This window comes from Meleagris gallopavo, chromosome 1 (genome assembly GCF_905368555.1).
Source record: "Meleagris gallopavo chromosome 1, MGAL_WU_HG_1.1, whole genome shotgun sequence".
Lineage (NCBI taxonomy): Eukaryota > Metazoa > Chordata > Aves > Galliformes > Phasianidae > Meleagris > Meleagris gallopavo.
This window is the reverse complement of record NC_139404.1, coordinates 1,120,654-1,139,971: the sequence shown is the minus strand read 5'-3', so window position 1 is coordinate 1,139,971 and position 19,318 is coordinate 1,120,654. Positions and strand designations below refer to the sequence as shown.

Genomic DNA, 19,318 nt, shown 5'->3' with positions numbered 1-19,318 from the left:
AATGCTCGGGAGCACAGAGCTTTCTTTTTTTCCTTTTTGAAGGGAAGAGATGAGGCAGCTCAGGGGAATAGAAGAGAGCCTTTCACTGCTGAGGGCTCTCCTTCAAAGCTACCACAGGGCAGAGGGAACAGATGGCCATTTCTGAGGGCTGACATGAAATGAGGGATTGTCTCAGGCCGTGTCCTGGTGGACAACATATCGACACCACAAGAGCACTGGTAGTGGTTTCTGGTGGAGAAACCAGAAGGGATGACATGGGGACAAAGCTCCTGACCTGATCAGAGCACCTCTCCTTCCTGCAGGAATAGGAGGAATGGAGGCAAATTGCTGACAGCAAGGAGGAAAACTCACAAAGAGTAAAGTTTTCTATGATCTGTGAGCAACAAATAAAGCCACAATTCACTTCAAATCAAATTCTCTCCCTTCTTAGAGGCTGTGTCTTCTCCAAGCAGACCGCTGGGCATGTGGCAAAGAGTACAAATGGGCACAGGTCTACTGCAGTCCTCCCCCTGGATCACAGAGGAGTCCACATTAACCACCAGAAAACATAATACAGAAAGAAATCTATACACATTAGAGAATAAACTCAACCCAAGGATACCATGGGGGTGGGAGGAACAACTTCAACTCCATCTTTGGAAAAGATTTGTAGGAAGTCATGTCAGACCAAAGTGTTGGGCTTTCTTTCCTCTCTTGGAACTTGTTTTGCAGCTTTACCTTGACTCACAGAAGCACGTGTGCTCCTGGAAAGCTTTGCAGTGCTATGAGTATATAAGTTCCAACCTGCTGCTAGAGCCCAGAAGGCATCATCCTGCTCTGGCGTGAGGCTGCAGCACAGGAAAATAGGGCGATTCCCTGCAATCTTCCTGCCCAGCTGTTGACGAGCTGCGGATTACCACTGTCACATGAGCTGCTTTACAGCAAAGCCAAGCTGTCTTCGGGAGCTGAGAAGGTCACTGGGAGACAGGGGGCCGCCAGGGACAGCGCACCGCCCTCGATTCACTTCCCAGGGGGACTGCAGGTGGAAAGCATGGCGTTCCCTCCTGCTCAGATGGCAAAGAGGAATGGTTCTGCCTTATAGGCTCCTTACAGGGACAGCTTTACCTCTTTCTTTTGCGCGCCATCAAACCTTTGTGCAACGCCACCCAAATTGCCATCAGCCTGACTCTCCAAGCCTTCACGCCATCCACTGCCACCTCAAAGAAGAAATAAATGAATCCTTCCTCAAAGGAGCGGCAAGAAAACAGCTTTTCAACCCCAAAAACCAGAGCAGCATGGCCGAGGAAATGGGTTTCACTCAGAAAAAAAATATATTTGGAAAAACAGAAGTCTGAAGGTCTCCGGTGCAGCCTCTTGGGGACATGAATTAAAACCCTCCATCTCCATCATCCTGCCACTGGCAGGGCTGGTGGGCAATGAGCACATGGCTGCAAGAGAGCGGCTCAGGATGGGGCTCTTTACTATGCCCCAGAGGCATGAGACAGATGGGGCTGTGCTTTTAAGCTCTGCAACAAGTCCCTGCTACGGAGAACCAATGGAGAGGATAAATACGGCCACGAAACCATCCTTTAGACAGCTCAGAAATAGAACAGGGAGGAAACTTTGCTCTAATGTACAAACCTATTGAATTCATAAGCAAACAGACCCACAAACCGTGCTTTGACGTGCTCAGGAGAGCCGTGCTTGGGAAAACACAGCTTTGTGGCATAGCTTATAGGGTATTGCTCCTTGCAGTGGGATGCCCAGTGGTGGGGGGAGGCTCACAAACCCCCATATCATTTCATAGAATGCCTTGTGTCGTTACGACAGCTTGCTGGGATGTCAGCCAGCTTCCCATTTGGATCAGGTTGCACCCTACGCCCGCTGACAGACATTAAACCCTGGAGCTTGGTGCTGCCCTGGAGTCAGGCAAGCCTCTGTTCAATCACTCAGACCCCAAAGTCCAGCAGGGAAGAGTGTCCTAACCTCGTAGCCATGGGGCTACCTGCCAGTAAGGCAAGGGACTGAGCCCTGCTGCCATGAAACAGCAGATTGCTGTGACACAGGGCTGAGGGGGGATTAGGAGCCCCTCTCCATCTGTCCTGATGCAGTGTAATCTCTGTGCTCACTCACTCCCCCAGACCCATGAATAGCACGGGGGTAGCAGAGAGCTGCTACAGGGAGAAAAGTGGAAATGTGGCCACAGACAAAGCGCTCACCTGTCGCTATGTGGATGGGGATGAGGGAATGCTGCTCCAAGTAGGATGAGAGCTGAAATCTGAGCTGAGAGATGTTCAAGGTGCTCTGCATCATCACCCACTTCTCATCCCAACTTGCAGGGTCAGCTGGGATCAGGGTGCAAAGATGCAGTGGACAAAGTGTGAGCTCTGCTCTGCTCCAGGAAGGGTGAAGTGGAATCTCAGGTGGGATTCCAGCACATGGTCCTTCCCCTGGTGCCATGCTCTGGTTTGAGAAGGCAGCAGTAGCCCCATGGAGGACCTGCTCTGCCCACAGAGCCTCTGGTTGGAGTTTGGGGGTGGGCACAGAGGAGCACTGCAAGTGCAGCTCTTTCCACAGAGCCTCTGGTTGAAGGTGGACATGGAGAAGGATGCTTGGAACAACGACTCACCGACATCTGCTAAGGGTCAGGAGGAGCAAGCAGCACCAGAGAGCTGCTGTTCTGCCTCCATCCGTGCCCCTTCCTTTAGGGCAAGAGCTATAAATAAAGCAGCACAGTGCTGAGGAGGTGCAGCCCATCCCAATGCAGAGCTCCTTCACCGCCCATTCCAGCATTTCACATCCCAGGTCCTGCACTGGGAAGAGTGGCAAACCAACCAGGAAATGTTCGTCTATCCAGCCTCAAGACATCAAGTTTCCTTCCCAACAGAACAAGGATGGTTGCATTTGGCCCCAAGATGAACACAAGACTAAAGCAGTTTGGGACCCCCCAAACACGAGCTTCCAAAAGCAAAATTCAGAAAGCAGGTGGGGGGAATTCCAGCTCTTGCACGACCACCAAAAAACCCGAAGTACAAAAAAAAAAAAGGATAAAATTTTCTTTCCAACTGACCCAGGATGCCTGCATTTTGGCACTACGGTGAACACGTGTGGGATCCCCCAAATAGGAGCTTCCAAATGCTGTGTTCAGAAGGCAGATGGGTGGACAGTGTCATCTAATCTGAATTTTCCAATAAGAATTCAAGACGAGCTGAGAGTTTCAGCTTTCTGCTATAAGCACAAAACTGGGAAGGAAGTTCAAGAGCAAAACTGCTTTAGAGGACAGCAGAAGGCATCAAACAGCTGTAAATTTGAGAAGAGAAGCTAAAGAAGCCCTGCTCAGCTCAGAGTCAATAGCAGCCCTGTTTCCTCTCCAAGCCCAGAACAAAAGGGAACATATTGCAACCATGCCCGAAGAGAAGGGCTGCTATTTCTTTAAATGTAATGTTAATGCCTTGTAATCAGCTTTAATTTTTAAACAGGCCCAGCCCTCCTGTCCATTTCCCCTAATTCAGGACACGTGGAAGGTAAATGGCCTGTGCTTAAAGCAGGGCAGTGACAGCTGGGGAGCCTGTAAGTCCCAACTGCTGATAGCAGGGATGGATGTCAGAACTCACCAAGGGAGGGGAGCTGGGAGGTGCTGGGGCTGCTGGAAGGTCATTGAGGTGCTGGGAGATGGGGGTCAGGCTCATTGGCTGGATGGGAGCTCATTGAAACCAATGGGGGCCAAAGAAATGCTCAACATTATCCAATAGTAAAGGACTTGGCAGCGGATCTCTGCCCCTAATGAAGTTGGCTTTCCCCACTGGGAATGATGTTGGGGTATCTTTTAGGGACAGCAACAGATAAAGCCAAAGATTTCCTCGTGCCTCCTTCTTTATGAGCTCAAATGTGTTTTGGGGCTAAAAAAAAAAATAAAAAAAAAATCAGACTTCATGTGAGATTTGTGCAAAGGAATCACAGAATCATTACAGCTGGAAAAGAGCATCCAGTCCAACCATCAACTCATCCCCACTATGCCCTCTCATAGAGTCATTACTGTTGGAAAAGACTTTCAAGATCATCCAAGTCCAACTGTCCAGTTTACCACCAATACTGCCCACTAAACAACATCCCTAAGGACAAGGAAACGAAGAAAGCAAAAGCAAAAAGAACCCACAAAACCCAAAACAGCTTTTCCTTGCACTCCTCTCTTTGCCAAGAGGAGACCAAGACACACACCTTATAAAAATGTCTTCTCCCAGAAATCAAACAATATGAGTATCCTAACTCAAGGAGACAAACTGCACCCAAAAATCACTATTTTATGTCTTCACCACGGTGGCAATAAGCCAAAGGATGCCCTAAAGGCAGCAACGAGGCATCCAACTCAGACAAAGGGGACCAAACGTGTGCTGGGAGCAGCCTTGGTCCCTGCGTTGGTGTAGCAGAACCTGGCTGGTAGGAGAAGCATTGAGCACAGCACGAGAGAGAGATGTCTGAGCCACTATTTTTAGCCCTGGTTGGTGGGCAGACAAATCCTAATCATCAGCCAAGATGTCCAAGCAAAGCCCCACGTCACACGGCAAAGATTAGGGTCCAGGAGAGATGCAGGACAGCAGCAGAATGCAGGAGGGCCACCACGGTGGGTTTAAGCTGTGCCAAAGGCAGTGGGTCTCAATGATCTGGTGGGGCTCCAAGCAAACAGAGAGCTGTGTGGGTCTGGAAGAGGATAAACCTGCTGGAGGTGATGCTTATGGCAACGTATTTAACTCGGACCATAATTTGCTTGTACAAAGGAATTTGTCCTCTAGAAAACACCTCTCCTTATCTCTGCTCAGGAATTCATCCACCCTGCTCCCAGTAACACCATTCCTCTGCTGGGTGACATCTGCAAAACTGTGCTTCCTCCTTTCTCCTTCAGATTGTGGTTAAATTCATTAAAAAGTTTACATCTGCTCTCACCAGAAAGGTGCTGCAAAGAGCTCAGCCCTTTCCTTCAGGTCCACTCATATGCTCAGCAGCACTTTGCCAGTATTAGTGCTCATTTGGATCCTCTTTCCTCAAAAAGTAGAAGATCTGGGAGGGAAATTTGTTTATTACTGATTCAAAGGAGATTGACATTTGCAGCAGATCAGCCTCTGAGCCTCTGCCTATCCTCTTTCTCATGGAAAAAAGAGTCAGTGGGCCGCACCTCTCTGTACCCAGGCATCCCAAAGCAAGGATATTTCAAAGCAAGGATGTCCCAGACAAGAACAGACAGTGCTTGGCTATACCCCATGCATCTCCTTCTGCTTTCCTGCACCACCTCACCCAGAGGGCCCTTTGCAGAGGGTTTCCCATCTCCCATCTGCCCTTCAGCTGAGGGTGGGGATGGCTTTGCACCTGGCACCCACTGCTGCCAGCAGCCTTCCAGCTATTGAACGTGCTGCAGGAATCGCCTGCTCCATGCAGCAAGGTCCTGTCACCCAAAATGCTGCTATGGGATCATTTATCCTGTGCTAATTGCAAGGTATGCTCCTGCCCTGACGTCTTCCTTCTGCTTGGAGCTTGCTAATCCCTGCTGCTGATGTCACAGCCCTAATGCTCTCCGTGTGCTTTCATCACGACACGATAATCCTGGCTGACCCCCGATGTGAGCACATCTCCCTATGGAGAAATGGGGGTGAATTTTGGGGTGAGCAGGAGGAAGGAGCTTGAAGCACAACACTCATCTCAGAGTGCCCAAAAAGCAGCACATGGCACCAAAACAGAGTCACAACCCCATGCACTGAGGCTGTTCCACTGGCATCCTTGGGGCAGGGATTCTGCTTGGTGCTATATTTATGGGGTGGCACAGCCCCACGTGGACAGAGCTTCATCAATATTGAAGCATGACATCAGGAAGGCTGCAGCCAAAGCAGCTTTCAGACCTCAGCTCGGATCGATCCTGAACAAAAGGCTGCAGTATGGGGACGGCTCTGTCTGCTCTCCTCCCAGGGCTGATCAGGTTTCCTTCCTCAGCACACCCTGAAAGCACCCAGAGTGCACAGTCCCCTCTCAGCAGAGCGTTTTCAATATGCAGGCAGCTTCTCCTGCAGTACCATTCACCTGTTTTGGATGTTACACTGTTTTAATGCTTTGCTTTCAGAGCAAACATCCTCAGCTCAAAGAGCACAGTCATCCCTCCCAGCATCCTGATTCCAAGATAGGAACATGCAGAAGTTGCCTCTTTTCAGCCAGTTTCGTTCTTTTGGGTCACTTAATATTGCTCACGAGCCAGAGGATGAATAGGAAAGATATACTAAGATAGAATAAAACAAGTCAGAGAGTAATTATATCTAGAGGCTAAAATCAGGAGCAACACCTTACCTGACTGCTACCAAATGTGTTCAACCACTGCCTCAGTTTCCTCATTGATAAGATGGGGAAAAATTTATAGTTGAGGGATGAGAATCCCCCCAAAAGAGCCTACAGGAGGGTGAGAGCACTCCCAAGGAGATGCATTAATTGAAAACATTGGCAAATGAAGATCCTGCCAGCAGCAGCAAGCAGGGCTATTTGCTAGTTCATACCACCACAGCTCCAGGAGTCATTTCCCCATCTCCCTCCTGCAACTGATTGCACCAAATCCCTCCCCCTCATCTCCTTGTTGGTTCCCGTTGCATCACATAGCCAAGTGGAGGTGCCCAGGGCGATGCTCACCCTCACACCCAAAGCCTTGGTGCAGCAAAATCCTCAGCGCCGCTGGAAATCCATCCGCCCTCCACCCCCAGCTTGAGACAGAGGAACAGATAGCCAACGTCTCCTCCATCCCTAAGGGAGATACATGAGCTGGTGAGGTGACGAGCCCACCAGCACGGCGCTTCCAGGGGCTCTGTGCCTACAAAGCAACCCCTTAATGCTGCTGGGGAGGAGAGCAGATCGAAGGAGGTGGGAGCAGGGCTGCGGGCACAGGGAAAGCTGCAGCCTCTTCCCTTAATGCATTCTAAATCCCATCTGATTTCCAACAGTGCTGTTAGAAAAAAAAAAAAAAAGGCAAAAAAAAAAAAAACCCCAATCCACCCAACTTGCATTAAAGTGGTATTAATGCTGGTGAGTGACTCAGGTTTAGGAGGAAGCAGCCAGAGGAATCCACACTGTGAACGTGTTTTAAAAGTGGACCAAAGGGAATTGGGATGCAGATTGCTCAAGGATCCTAACGTGCTTGTACAAATCTGGTTAGCTGCTGGGGTTGAGCATCCAGGAGCAGATTCTTCCTCCTACACAGACACACCACCTCTCCCCACTGTGCTCTGCTGATGGCAAAGTGTAATACAGCACAGCTTCACTCTCCGTATCCAATGCACTCCCTGCTCCTGGGAACGCGTTTTCCCTTCATTTCTGCTCCCTCTTCAGGCTGGCCAACTGCATAGCAAGAGGCATCAAACTAAACACCACGAGTTACACTCTGGCCTCCATATCCCCAGCTAAATGTTGATGTTTTACAGTGAGCACATACCCCACGTGATGAGGATTTTGATGGGAGCCAACTTGAGGTCTCATAGGGGAAGATATCTGCTTGGCAAGCAAAGCAACAAGGCAAGAAGCCACCTGGCTGCACAATTAGGCAACGAGAGCCCAAATAACCCTGCCCTCAAGGCAACGTTTCCTTACAACTTACAATCACAGAATCATTTGAGTTGGAAGTTGAGTTTGAACATCATCTGGTCAACTTCACCCTTCTCATCCTCATTTTGGTGCTCCTCTTTCTACTCCATCAAATAACCCGTGACGCTCCTCCTTCTATTCCACCAAAATAACCCACTATATAGCGTAAAGAGAGATACAGGAGGTGGATGATCACCAACCAGAACACATGTGTGTTCCAATGTCACCTTCAGTTTCCATGAACACACCATTTTATTCACACTGAGCTGACACTGAATGACTACTGAAGTCACCAGACTTGGCTGAACAGATATTGAGATAAGAAGCAAGAAACATTACAGACACTACATAGCTCCCTACAACTAAGCAGTGGCAGTGCTTACAGTGCAGTGGTGACAAGATGGAAAACAAAGCAAAAGGCAGCAACCTGACTGCTGCTGGATGACTTATCTGCCAGCAAAGCACAAAAGCTTTGTTCAAGAGCAGCCACCAAGCATGCAAAAAGCCTCAAGAAAGGAAGGAAATGAGTGAGTAATAAAGTTTTGGTCATATTTGCTGCTACTCTACAGCAAAGCATTTTGGAGATGAGATTACTACAGCACCAAGTAGCTGTATTGACCAAGTTCTGGACACTGTGCAAAGAGAGAATGAGAGCAATCTTCTTCCATAGAGCCTTAAAGGAGGAGGACAGCAAATCCCCAGCACTATGGGGAACAAACAAGAGATCAACACTACCATTCAGCTCCAGGCTGTTAAAGTTATAACCCACAGAACTCTTTCTACTAGGGACAACTTGACATTAAAAATAGAGAGGAAAAACTCTAAGACAGAAAACAAAAATAAAATTCAAACAAAAACAAAACAACAGCTTTCCAGCAGCCTTACCATTGGCATCTTGGACTCCAGTGAGTGCTCCTACTGCTGCTGCGGTTTCACCAGATAGGACGATCTGTCCTCCACCCTGAAGAGTGGCTTCAGCCAGTGTGGCTACGGCGTGGGCAGCTGCTTCACTGCATGGGAAAGGAGAGAGGAGATTTAGGAAGAAAGGCAAACCAACCACACTGCTCCAGCAGCACCCGTTTTCATCAGGCACTGCCTGATGTCAATGGAACGAACACAGCAAGAAGGGATCCTTATTACGACCAGCTGAAGTTATTCAGAATGGGAAATCCACAGTTGAGGAGGAATACATGGCAATAAGCTGCTTCCAGTGGCTTTTTGACAGCTTGCCTACCAGAATATCCATCCCTTTGTCTGGCCTTTACAAAAAGCTTCTGGACAATCTAAGGACATTCCATCACACGGCTCCATCCTGACTCTGGTTCTGGGCACAAAACTCATTTTTTTGCCACTGAATCTTTCCAGATTTTACAGCTCCACCTTCATTACTGATTTTACCTTGCCCAGAACTTCACCACCACCAGGAACACATCAGCAGCTCTCAATTTAGCCAAGATACAGTGCTTCTCCCCAGCCACGTGGTTTAATAATTCTTTTTAATGAGTGATTGGTAGCTAAGCATGGTGTGCTTGAGTTTCTTTGTACAAATGATGTCATACCAAAGGCCTTTCTAATGCAGCAACCCTGCTGTGAGAGCAGCCAGTATCAGGTATTTAGGATCCATATACAATCCTTCCCTTCCTACACCTCAGCTTCCAGCAGTCAGCACTGTATTGATTTCCACACGGCACAGACAGCATCTGGACCATCAGGTTTGACCCCTTTGAAGCCCATTTTTGTATCTATTTTTTGCTTCCCCAACATCTTGTCCAAAAAACTACCACCTCAGTCTTGCTGATAAGTCTGACGTTGCCAGAAATGAGGGACTTGGTTAACAGGCATGGTGGTGATGGCTTGAGGGCTGGACTTGATCTTAGTTGTCTTTTCCAACCTTAATGATTCTATGATTCTACAAAATGGAAAATAACTGCTCCCTTCTCGTTCTCTCATGACTTCATAGACTTCCAGGGTCCCTTCCAACTCAGGATATTTCACGATTCTATGACTCTCTGATAAAATGGACTCCAATGTTTTATAAGTACTTCCTACTCACTGTTCCTCTCACCTAATTTCCTGCTTGGATGCTGCACACTTTCCAACTGAACTCACTCAAGGTGGATTTTCATTTCTAAACAGCCCAAGTCATCTCGAGTTCCTTCCTTCACTTGGAAAAATCAAAATATGTTCAGCAGCCCTGAATTAAATACAAAGTGGAAGGCTTCTGATTCCTGAGAACTGTCAGATTCAAAAAGATTGTTTCCAAAGGCTGAGGAAAGTGCAATATTTTCAACAAATTCCAAAAGCAACACTTGAAAACTAAAACATGAACTTGTTTAACCTGATATGTGACCCACCAGAGCAATGACTTAGATAAGGGAAACTGCAGATTATCAGTTCCTGATCTCCTATTTTCTGATAAGCTCTTGTCCAACCCTGTAGGAACTTGGTATTTATATCAGGGATATGAGCTTCACTGCTTCCATGAAAACCAACAAAACGTGAGTCTTGCAAACCTTTGGAGAACTGCAGTTTCTATCTACTCAACTGAACAGAAGTGAAGTTTTGCTGTTAGTTGGTCTTTTTGCATAAAACAAAAAGTATGTCCCTTTCACATGGAAGGGTTTTGAGGACCCATCACCTAGGTGAGCTCTCAGCTCATGATCATTAAGGAAAGAGGGTGGCAACAAGTTGGGAAATAAAACCCCTACTGAGTACAAGCACAGCTTGCACACACAGCTGTCTTTGGAAAGCTCTTCTATTTCTTTCTTCCAGGAGTCTCCCTTCAGTTTTAACATTTCTTCTTATTAGATCTGTAGAATCTATGATTCTGGAATCTATAGAAACTATGATTCTGTGACTCTGAACTTCCTCAGCTAACACAGGAAAAGAACCATTCATCATGACCTCAAGAGCTAAAGCTATTAGAGATGAGATGAAATTATTTCATCCCAGACTTTAAGTCTGCAAGTGGGTTTCAAGGCTTTCTCCAGCAGCTCCATAACTAGTTACTCAAGTTGTTGTTCTTACAGTGTCCTAAAAAGTTCACATGGTTTTAAAAGGCAATTTTACAGTGGAACTATTAGTAATAAAGCTTGATCAATCAGCCTTATGTGGTAGCAGAAGAAAACATACTGGATGGTCTTGGATCTGGATCACAAACAGAAGTAGTTCTTAGTGTGTTTGTGATTCAATAGCAATTTCTTCAAATCGTATTGTGGTTGAGTTAAAAGGGTTCTCAGGGATCCCAGAGCCATAGAACAATTTGGGGCAGAAGGGACCTTAAAGGCCATCAAATGGCTTGGGTTGGAAAAGACCTTGAAGATCATAGAACCATAGGGTGGTTGGATTGGAAGGGACCCCAAAGCAACCCCAGCCCCACTCCTGCAATGGACTGGAAGCTCGCAGTTGCTCAAGCTGCCCAGGGTCCCAATTCAGGAATGAGGCACCCACAACTTCTCTGGACAGCAGTGCCAGGGCCTCTCTGCCTCTGAGTAAATCTCCCCTCTTTTAGTTTAAAGCCATTCCCTCTTTTGCTATCATTATCTGCTCATGTACAACATCACTCTCCCTCCTGTTTATAAGCTCCCTTAAATACTGAGAGCATTTGGAAGCATACCATTGATTGTTTCCAGGATCAAGGTGGCTGCTTTGATAACTTATGATCCACACATAGCACTGTTTTGGACCTCTACTCCAACCATCAGCATCATGGATTTGTGTCTTGACAGGCACTGTAACTGGACCCTTGCTGTACAAATCAGATCACGTGGAGAGTACAGCTAACCCATCTTTTCCTCTTGCAGGAAATTTCCATTCAGCATGCTTCTACAATTACAGTGGAAACTAAGAACCATCTTACAGACACCTGGGCACAGGCTGAACCAGGAGCTTGCTAAGGAAAAACCTCTACTGGGGCCGTGCATTGTGACTTTTTACCATGAGATGAGAACCTAGAAGGAAGTGCACGCATACCTGTTAAGTGCCATGGTAACAGTTGCTCCTTGCTGCATCTCCTGAGATGCTGCCACTGCTGCTTCTGCTAACGATGCTACCGCCTGCGTGGCCTCTGATGCCTGCGTTGTCTGGATGGTCATCTCACCCCCCTGTAGCGTTGCCCAGTTCTGCTCCACCTATGGGGAAAAACAGAGAGGAAGGTCTTTGGATTGGATGTCATCCCATCAATGGGTGGCTGCTTCCCAAAATGAAGGAGCCAGATGACTCCAAGAGGTGTTTGCAGAATTCTGACTCTCTCCCAAAAACTTCAACAGGGCTAAAAGAGCATCGGACGAGAAGAACCGTGGTCCAACTGAGACTGTGGACCCTACAACCATCTCCCAGCCATTAATGGGTTCCTATGGCCAGCACCTGGCACAACCCCACTTGAGCTTGCAGCTGGGACTTCCTTTTACTGCAGTGATGCACTTAAAGGAAATAGCACATGGAGTATATTCTATTCATCTGTTTCAGGTACTTAATTCCCCTACTTCCCTTTACATTGATAGTTTCACATTGCTTCGAATTCATCCAGTCTCAGTTGCTCGTTTTTCATGACTGTATGGCCACAAAACTGACTAAGATGTGAACACAGAATAAGCATTGGATCAAATGACTGAGAAGTGGTAGATAAAAGCTCATCAGCTGACACTCCTACCAAGATGAAGATCTTTTTCCTTCCCCACCTCTATTCTCATCCATAAACATTCCAGGTCACTAGCAGCCTTGAACACACTAATAAGGATGCCTTAGCAGGTGATGAAGAAAATTCTCTCAATTAGGAACTAGATGCCTGTGCTCCTTTCGTTTCTATTGTAGCTTTCTTCCAGATCTCAAGAGATAGAGCTGGTATTGAAAAATCCTCAAAGCAGCTCTGATGTACTTCAAGATCACAGCCAGGCTGCTTCCCTCTGCTTCTGGGATGGAAATAGGGTCTTGTTCAGAACAAAGCTGTTCTGTGCTGCCATCTGTCGCCAGGAAAGCTCCATTTATACAACACAAACCAGACTTTCCCCTGCCAGAAATCCTGGTTCCTTACGTTGTCTCAACATTAATGTGCATTTAAGCAGTTCTCTTCACATCTTAACCTGCAAATCCCTCCGAAAGCTGCAGAAAACGATCAATTCTCATTTTTTCCAGAGATCAGCAGCCAAAGAATCACACCATTTGCCCACAGCCATGCAATACCTTCTGCTAAACACAGGCTTGAAATATCCCATTCCTAACCCTGAGTTGACAAAACAGCTGTCAGCATTCAGAGAGCACACAGAAGTCACCCAACACAAATAGATGAGCATTCACTTGCATCATTCATTAAGTCATTAGAAATTGGACTTGATGATGCCTATGGATCCCTTTCAACTTGGGATACTCTACGATTCACTGGACACAATAATTCCTATGGGTCCGTCCCAAAAATCACAGAACATCCTGAGCTATCTCTGTTACAGCAGATTTCACAAGATTAATTACAAACAGAACATAACAAAAAAATGCATGAAATTCAGAATTCAGGCTTTTGCCATACTTGCATTTGTATAATCCTGAATCCAAATGCTTCAACACTTTCTATATGAAACTTCACATTGTCTTGTGCTCACGTGTATTTTAACTGTTAACACTGCAGAGTGGGGAAGCAAGGCTTGTTGTTCTGCGACCACTTAGTGGCAGAAGACATTAATGTGCACGACCCAGATCCTTACCTCTCCATCAGCCACTGCAGAATAATTGACTTGTGCGACAGTAACTGTGGTAGGCAGCTCGGAGGCGTCGGCCAGTGTGGCAACTGTGGCACCAGTGCCAACCTATGGAATTCAACAAGATATTGAAGGAAAATGGCAGAGTAAAGGGACAAGCAAAGGGACACTCAAATGCTCTCAGATGACAAGGTGTTGCATCCATAGAGAATGTTATGGTGCGTAGGGGGAGTCATGCTTCTCCCACCACTGCATGGAAGTCAGGTAAAAAAATTACCCTGCTTATCAGCTATCATTCGTAACACTGCTTAGCACTCTTCTCCAGGTACTTGGAGAATGTTAGTTCATTCTCAGTGTCACATTGGCTCTAGAAATTACCCCATTTAACAGTTGGGAAAAGACAGAATCTGGGAGATGTGCAGCTTTGTTCATAAGAACTCAACGTTGAAGAGCCAGAAAGTCAATAGCCCACCATCTTTCTTCCCATGGCTCCATCCCAAGGTCACCAAAGGTGCTGTGTGGCCACTTAATTAATTCTGCATCTGTTTATGAGTGAAACCCAGGTCTGGATCCCCGGATTTCTCAGCCATACAGCTGCAGATGCAACTATGCTGCTACAACAGGAAAGCAAGGGATGGGAGTGGGAAAGAGAGAGGACATAGCTGCTGCTTTGAGCTTAAGCAGTGTGCCCTGGCGGCCAAGAAGGCTAATGGTGGCCAACAGGTTTACCATGATGAGAGAGCATTGTGCCCTTGTGACCAAGAAGGCCAGTGGTGTCCTGTCTGGCCAATGGTTTACCAAAGGTTTACCTGCTGGCCAAAAAAGCCAACATTGTTTTGGTTGGCCAACAGTTGACCAGTGGTTGATCAACAGTCAGCTATGAGCCAGCAGTGTGCCCCAGTGGCCAAGAAGGCCAATGGTTTCCTGGGATTCATTGCACAGAGCGTGGCCAGCAGGGCAGGGAGGTTCTCCTCCCCTCTGCTCCCCAGTTCCAGACAGACAGGGAGGCTGCTAGAGAGAGCCCAATGGAGGACTGAAGAGATGAGGATTTCACTCACCTGGATGAGGGACACAGTGCCATCAGGGTTACTGAAGGTTTGTACCACTGTCTGTGAGGGCACCAGGTGTGCTATACTGTGTGTGGTTGTGGTCTGTTGCTGTGTTTGCTGATCCTCAAATGCATAGAGCAAGTCCTCACGCCCATGCTGCTTGTAGCAGTTCTTCACGATAGTCCTCAGTGCTTGGGTCCATGACACCTGCCAGGATCACAAGGAGTGAAGAATCAATGTGAAAATCTTTTCTGACCCACTGCAGTGCTGCTATTGCTTTTGCATGCTTTCCTTTTTTGGGGGCCAGGATCTTGATGGATGTTTTTCGATAAATTCTTGAAGAAACAGAAGGTTCCTGGTACTTAGCACTCTCCCTTCATCCCCAAGATTCAGAAATCACCCTGTGCTATTACATTTCTGTGTACAGACAAGTAACAAGCTCCTTTGGCCAGAGGAAAGGGCAAATTTGTCAATTGAATCTGTTTCTCTAGCTTTCAAGGAATCTTCAATTAAGGGAGTGAAGCCACCAAATAGAAAATCACTCCCAGCTGCCATTTACAGACATTCATCCCCACCCAACCAGCTCACATCAGCCTACAGATCTGCACACCATAGCAGATGACTTTGACAGGAACAGGTTGGTAGAAACATCACCTGCACACAGGATCTGTTGCTGTGATACCCTCAAAGACCTTTTCACCCGCTATCTCTTTTTTTCCTGGCTCCATATCTTTGAGCACTTCCCTTGATGTAGAGGTCCCTCCTGCTCAAGATGGGACAGTGAGCCTTCAAGGGCTTCGTGATGCCATGACACAGACACTACAGCAAACAAAGAGCACTTCTGGAGAGCAGAGTGGTCCTGGCCCAGCATGAAGGCAGACACACAGCCACGCACCCGCTGCTTCTGCTCCTCCGTGCGCACATCACTTCGGACGTTGGCCCAGGGAATGTCCTCAGGCCACCAAATGGGTTTGCAGCTCTCCTTGCCCCAGCCTGGCTTCCCACGACCCGTGGAATACTTCAGCATCTCCGGGATGAACGCTCGCAGCTGTGCCTGAAACAAAACACATCAGAGGGTTTTTAGGAACTCACATCATCTGGTAGCACAAAGTCATGGCATTTCGTTTCCATCCTGATGGAACTATGAACCGGAGAAGAACTGAATGCCCAAGGAAAATGTACAAAACTTCACCGTCTTCTCCCGAATCTCAGCAGAGAAGAGCTTAGAGACAAAATATGGAAGAGCAAAACCAAAATTGAGCCAACTAGATCAATAAGGCAAGACACACACTGTGTTAACACACCGCATCGACACACTTTAAGGTTCAAGAACTATCACAAAGAGATCTGAAGGGGGGAAAGGTCAGAATAATGCTGGAATAATCAACAACAATAAAACATTTCTGGTGTGACAATGTCCCTGGGAGTCCTTTTGTCACTGCTGGAGGGCTTTTCACACCTTCTGCCATAGCAGGGGGGTTTCTCCGAACCATCCCAACCACAGCCTGGTTCCAACCTGGGTATTGTTGGCTTGAAATTGTAAACCAGCTCATTCAGATGCTGCCTGCTGCATGACAGCAAGGATCTGTGGGAGCCAGGAGATGGACTCGATGAACCCAATGGGTCCCCTTCCATTGGGATATTCTGTGGTTCTATGAGTTGTGCAGGAACACAAAGCAGAAAGAGTTCTGCCACAAGAATTAACATGGGCTCTGAGCTTACTTAACAAGAAAAATTTTAGTGTACTTGGATTAAAAAGAAAAAAAAAAAACAACTTCTCTGAGCACATGGCTCGCTGCATTGCATACCTGCTAAGGGCAATGGGTTGCATGGTGCAAAAATAGTTAAAAGCTCCTTCCCACAACTGTTATCTGCAAGCCATACTCCTTGTTAACAGATGGATTAATTACTCATCCTGGGGAGTTCAGCAGCTCGAGGCACTTGTTAGGAGGGCTTGCCTTTAATCCACCAGGGAGACAATCAGCTGCTCCAGCACGAGGATGGCTCTAATTAGTGCCATAACGAGACCTCACCCCAGCACTTCTAAGACAAAGACTCCACATCTCCAGGGGTGCAGCCAGCAGGATCTGTGGGAGCCACGTTCTGCTGCCTCTATCCATGAAACATCCACCAAACAAGCAAAGCTCTCCCCAAAAAGACCACAGCTCATCCTGGTGTCAGCTCTGGGAAAGGCTTTTGTAACCTCCAGCTTTGAAAATTTGAGAGAAATTGTAAGAAATATCTCCTTAACACCCTTTGGTCTTCTCAGTTTTAATACTGAACTTGATCAGAGAATCATGAGGGTTGGAAGGGACCACTGGAGGTGTAGTCCAAGTATCAATGGAAGCAAACTAACCTCAATTCTACCATCTGCAACGGTACACAGCACAGACAAGTGCTGGGAACAAGGGGTTCTGTGTGAGGAGCATCCAGGGCTTAAGGTTAATGCCTTGATTAGGCTTCCAGAGAGCAAAAAACCTGTGGCTGGGAGTCTTCTCTTGGCCCTACGCATCTCCAAAGAGCAGCACATGGGGCTCCTGAGACTGGAAGAGGGCAAAGAAAGAACTGCATCTGCTTTTCAACAGCCAATTTTAGACTATTTTACTTTTAACATGCAGATTGAAAAGCAAGGCATGCATCAAGGTTGTAATAATATGCTCCAAGCAGGGAGCTGTGGGACTACAGATCATCTCAGCTGCAGGAGCTCCACTCAAGACAGCAGAATCAGGCATTTCTTCATAGCACATGTACAGCTCTGGCATAGAGCATCAGCTTAGTAGAGCCCACAAGCAAGGAGATATTTCTATGCAACAGCTCCAGGGTCCGAGTTCCAAAGCCATTCCTATCTCCTGCACAGCTGAAATGAATGATGCTCTTTGCTCAGAGCAGCCCTGCTCAGCCTTTATTTCCCTCCAGACCAACAAGGAAGCAGAGCAATTAAAAGAAGAGAGACTTTCAACCTCCCCTTTGAGGAGCTGTTGCCTCTACCACCTGCATGCAGGCACCTGTAGCTCCCATAGTCACACCTCTTCGTGGTGCTGCTCCATCTGTCCTTACAAATATTTGGGGTTTCCACAAAGCTTTGTGTTTCCATAGGGTTTTGTGCTGCTTGGTTCTCGAACTGCTAACAGTGAATGGAATTGTATCAGAAGCTCTGGGAATCAGAATTCCTACAAAAAACAACAGTATCTCTAGCCATGCAACATGTTGCAGTGATTTAGCAGTTCAGTGTTATCACCCACTCCCTCAAAGTAATGTATTTTGTGCTACTGTGGCACAAAAATGACAGCAGACTTATCGTATTCAGCATATCTGCTTCATGCTTCTATTTAAGAGTCTGGCAAAAACTATACCCCTTGAATGAAATTACCTCATAACCATCACACGCACCATATTTACTCCCTGAAAATTCTGCAAGGAGGAACACCTCCTGGGTCGTGAGAATCCGCCAAGGAGGCTGCAGTGCAGTCAGTTCTGTCCTCAGATGGCCTCCAGGCATTCAGAGCTCCAAAATTTTAAGAGTACGCCTAGAATATGTCATCCCTATGTGATATACAGGGAAACTGGGGTTGAGTGTTGTCTCCAGAGTCCCAGGAGAAGGGCTGGACTTCAATATACCAACCCATAATATGCACATAAAGCACTGCAATGCTGGACGTGAAGAGCACAGACTGTCCATAGCTTGGGAGAAACCTTCACAAAGCTATTCTAGGTGATCACGTTACACTGAAAAGAGGAGAGTTACTCCTAACACAAGACTTGTTTTACCACAGCTCAAGTCCTCTCATGCAGCATTAAGCAGCCCTATGTTGCTGGGCTGTTGCATCAGCAGTTGGCACATTTTTTCCCTGCAAAACAGGAAGGGGGAAGAAAGGAAGTGAAAGCATTTATCATTTAAGTGAGCCAAGAGAAGGATGGGAACACACAGTGTTGGGTGGGGGAGGCAAGCAAACCCCAGGGGCATCTTGGCTTGGCTAAATCTTTGTGCAGATGCTGAAGACCAAGGACATGTCATGCTTGAAAGGAAAAACCTAATTTTTAATGAGAAGTATTAGTATTTTTCTCATAGATCTTTGGAGGAAAGGTTGCTTTACTGGAAGAGAAGAAGAGAAAACTTCAGCAACTCTTGATGTTAAAATTTTTAATTTCCAACTTTATCATAAAAATAAAATCAGCAAAAGGCTGGACCTGGACAGAAGGAGAGTCCTCACTTCTCCAGGGCAGTCCCTATCAGTATCTCACCCAAAGTTTGATGTGATCTTAAATAATTGGCAAGCCTCCCTCTGTTCTAGCAGAAAAATGAGGGAATGATCTAGAACACACAAGAAACAGCCAAGAAAGATAACCCAAAATGGTACAGCAGAAGCCACCTCCCTGACCTCAAGGCTCAAAAATCACTGCAGCCTGCAGGACAAAATGCATCCCCTGTTCATGGTGTATGGGAGGTCAGAAAAACAGCACAAAAGGGGGAGTCAACTCCTTGAAAGGGTAGATAGATAATGGCAGGACAAGGGGAAATGGTTTAAAGTTGAAGGAGGAAAGATTTAGGTTGGATATCAGGGGGAAGTTGTTTGCTGTGAGAATGGTGAGGTGCTGGAACAGCTACCCAGAGAGGCTGTGGATGCCCCGTCCATCCCTGGAGGTGTTCAATGCCAGGCTGGATGGGGCCCTGGGCAGCCTGGGCTGCTATGAAATGGGGAGATTGGTGGCCCTGCATGTGGTGGGGGAGGGTTTGGAGCTTCATGATCCTTGAAGTGCTTTCCAATCCAAGCCATTCTTCTGTGAAGAGGGGGTGCTCCCTACAGCCCTGAGCTCTGTCAAGCACCTCTGCTGCTGTATGCAGAAAATAAGCAGCAATAACAAAGCTTCACATTTAACTAGAGCCATCACATCCCATGGGAAAGAAAGAAGAAATCAAGTACATCCCCTGGAGATGCAGACACAAACTCCGGTACAGAATAACAGGATGTGACCGTAGGATGCCACATCTCTCTC

The 19,318-nt window shown here is 47.0% G+C and overlaps 1 protein-coding gene across 4 annotated transcripts in view; it reads right to left on the bottom strand.

The window, feature by feature from the left end:
* Window positions 1-19,318, bottom strand: part of NRF1 (nuclear respiratory factor 1) — a 47,721-nt gene that overhangs the window by 10,159 nt on the left and 18,244 nt on the right. For all 4 annotated transcript variants that reach the window (XM_085242248.1, XM_019612914.3, XM_085242118.1 and 1 more), the window contains 5 exons: window positions 15,219-15,377; window positions 14,333-14,530; window positions 13,281-13,382; window positions 11,557-11,714; window positions 8,470-8,594 (listed from right to left, as the gene is read on the bottom strand). In XM_085242248.1, the coding sequence (XP_085098374.1) occupies window positions 8,470-8,594; window positions 11,557-11,714; window positions 13,281-13,382; window positions 14,333-14,530; window positions 15,219-15,377 (742 nt within the window). The remainder of the gene's footprint in view (window positions 1-8,469; window positions 8,595-11,556; window positions 11,715-13,280; window positions 13,383-14,332; window positions 14,531-15,218; window positions 15,378-19,318) is intronic.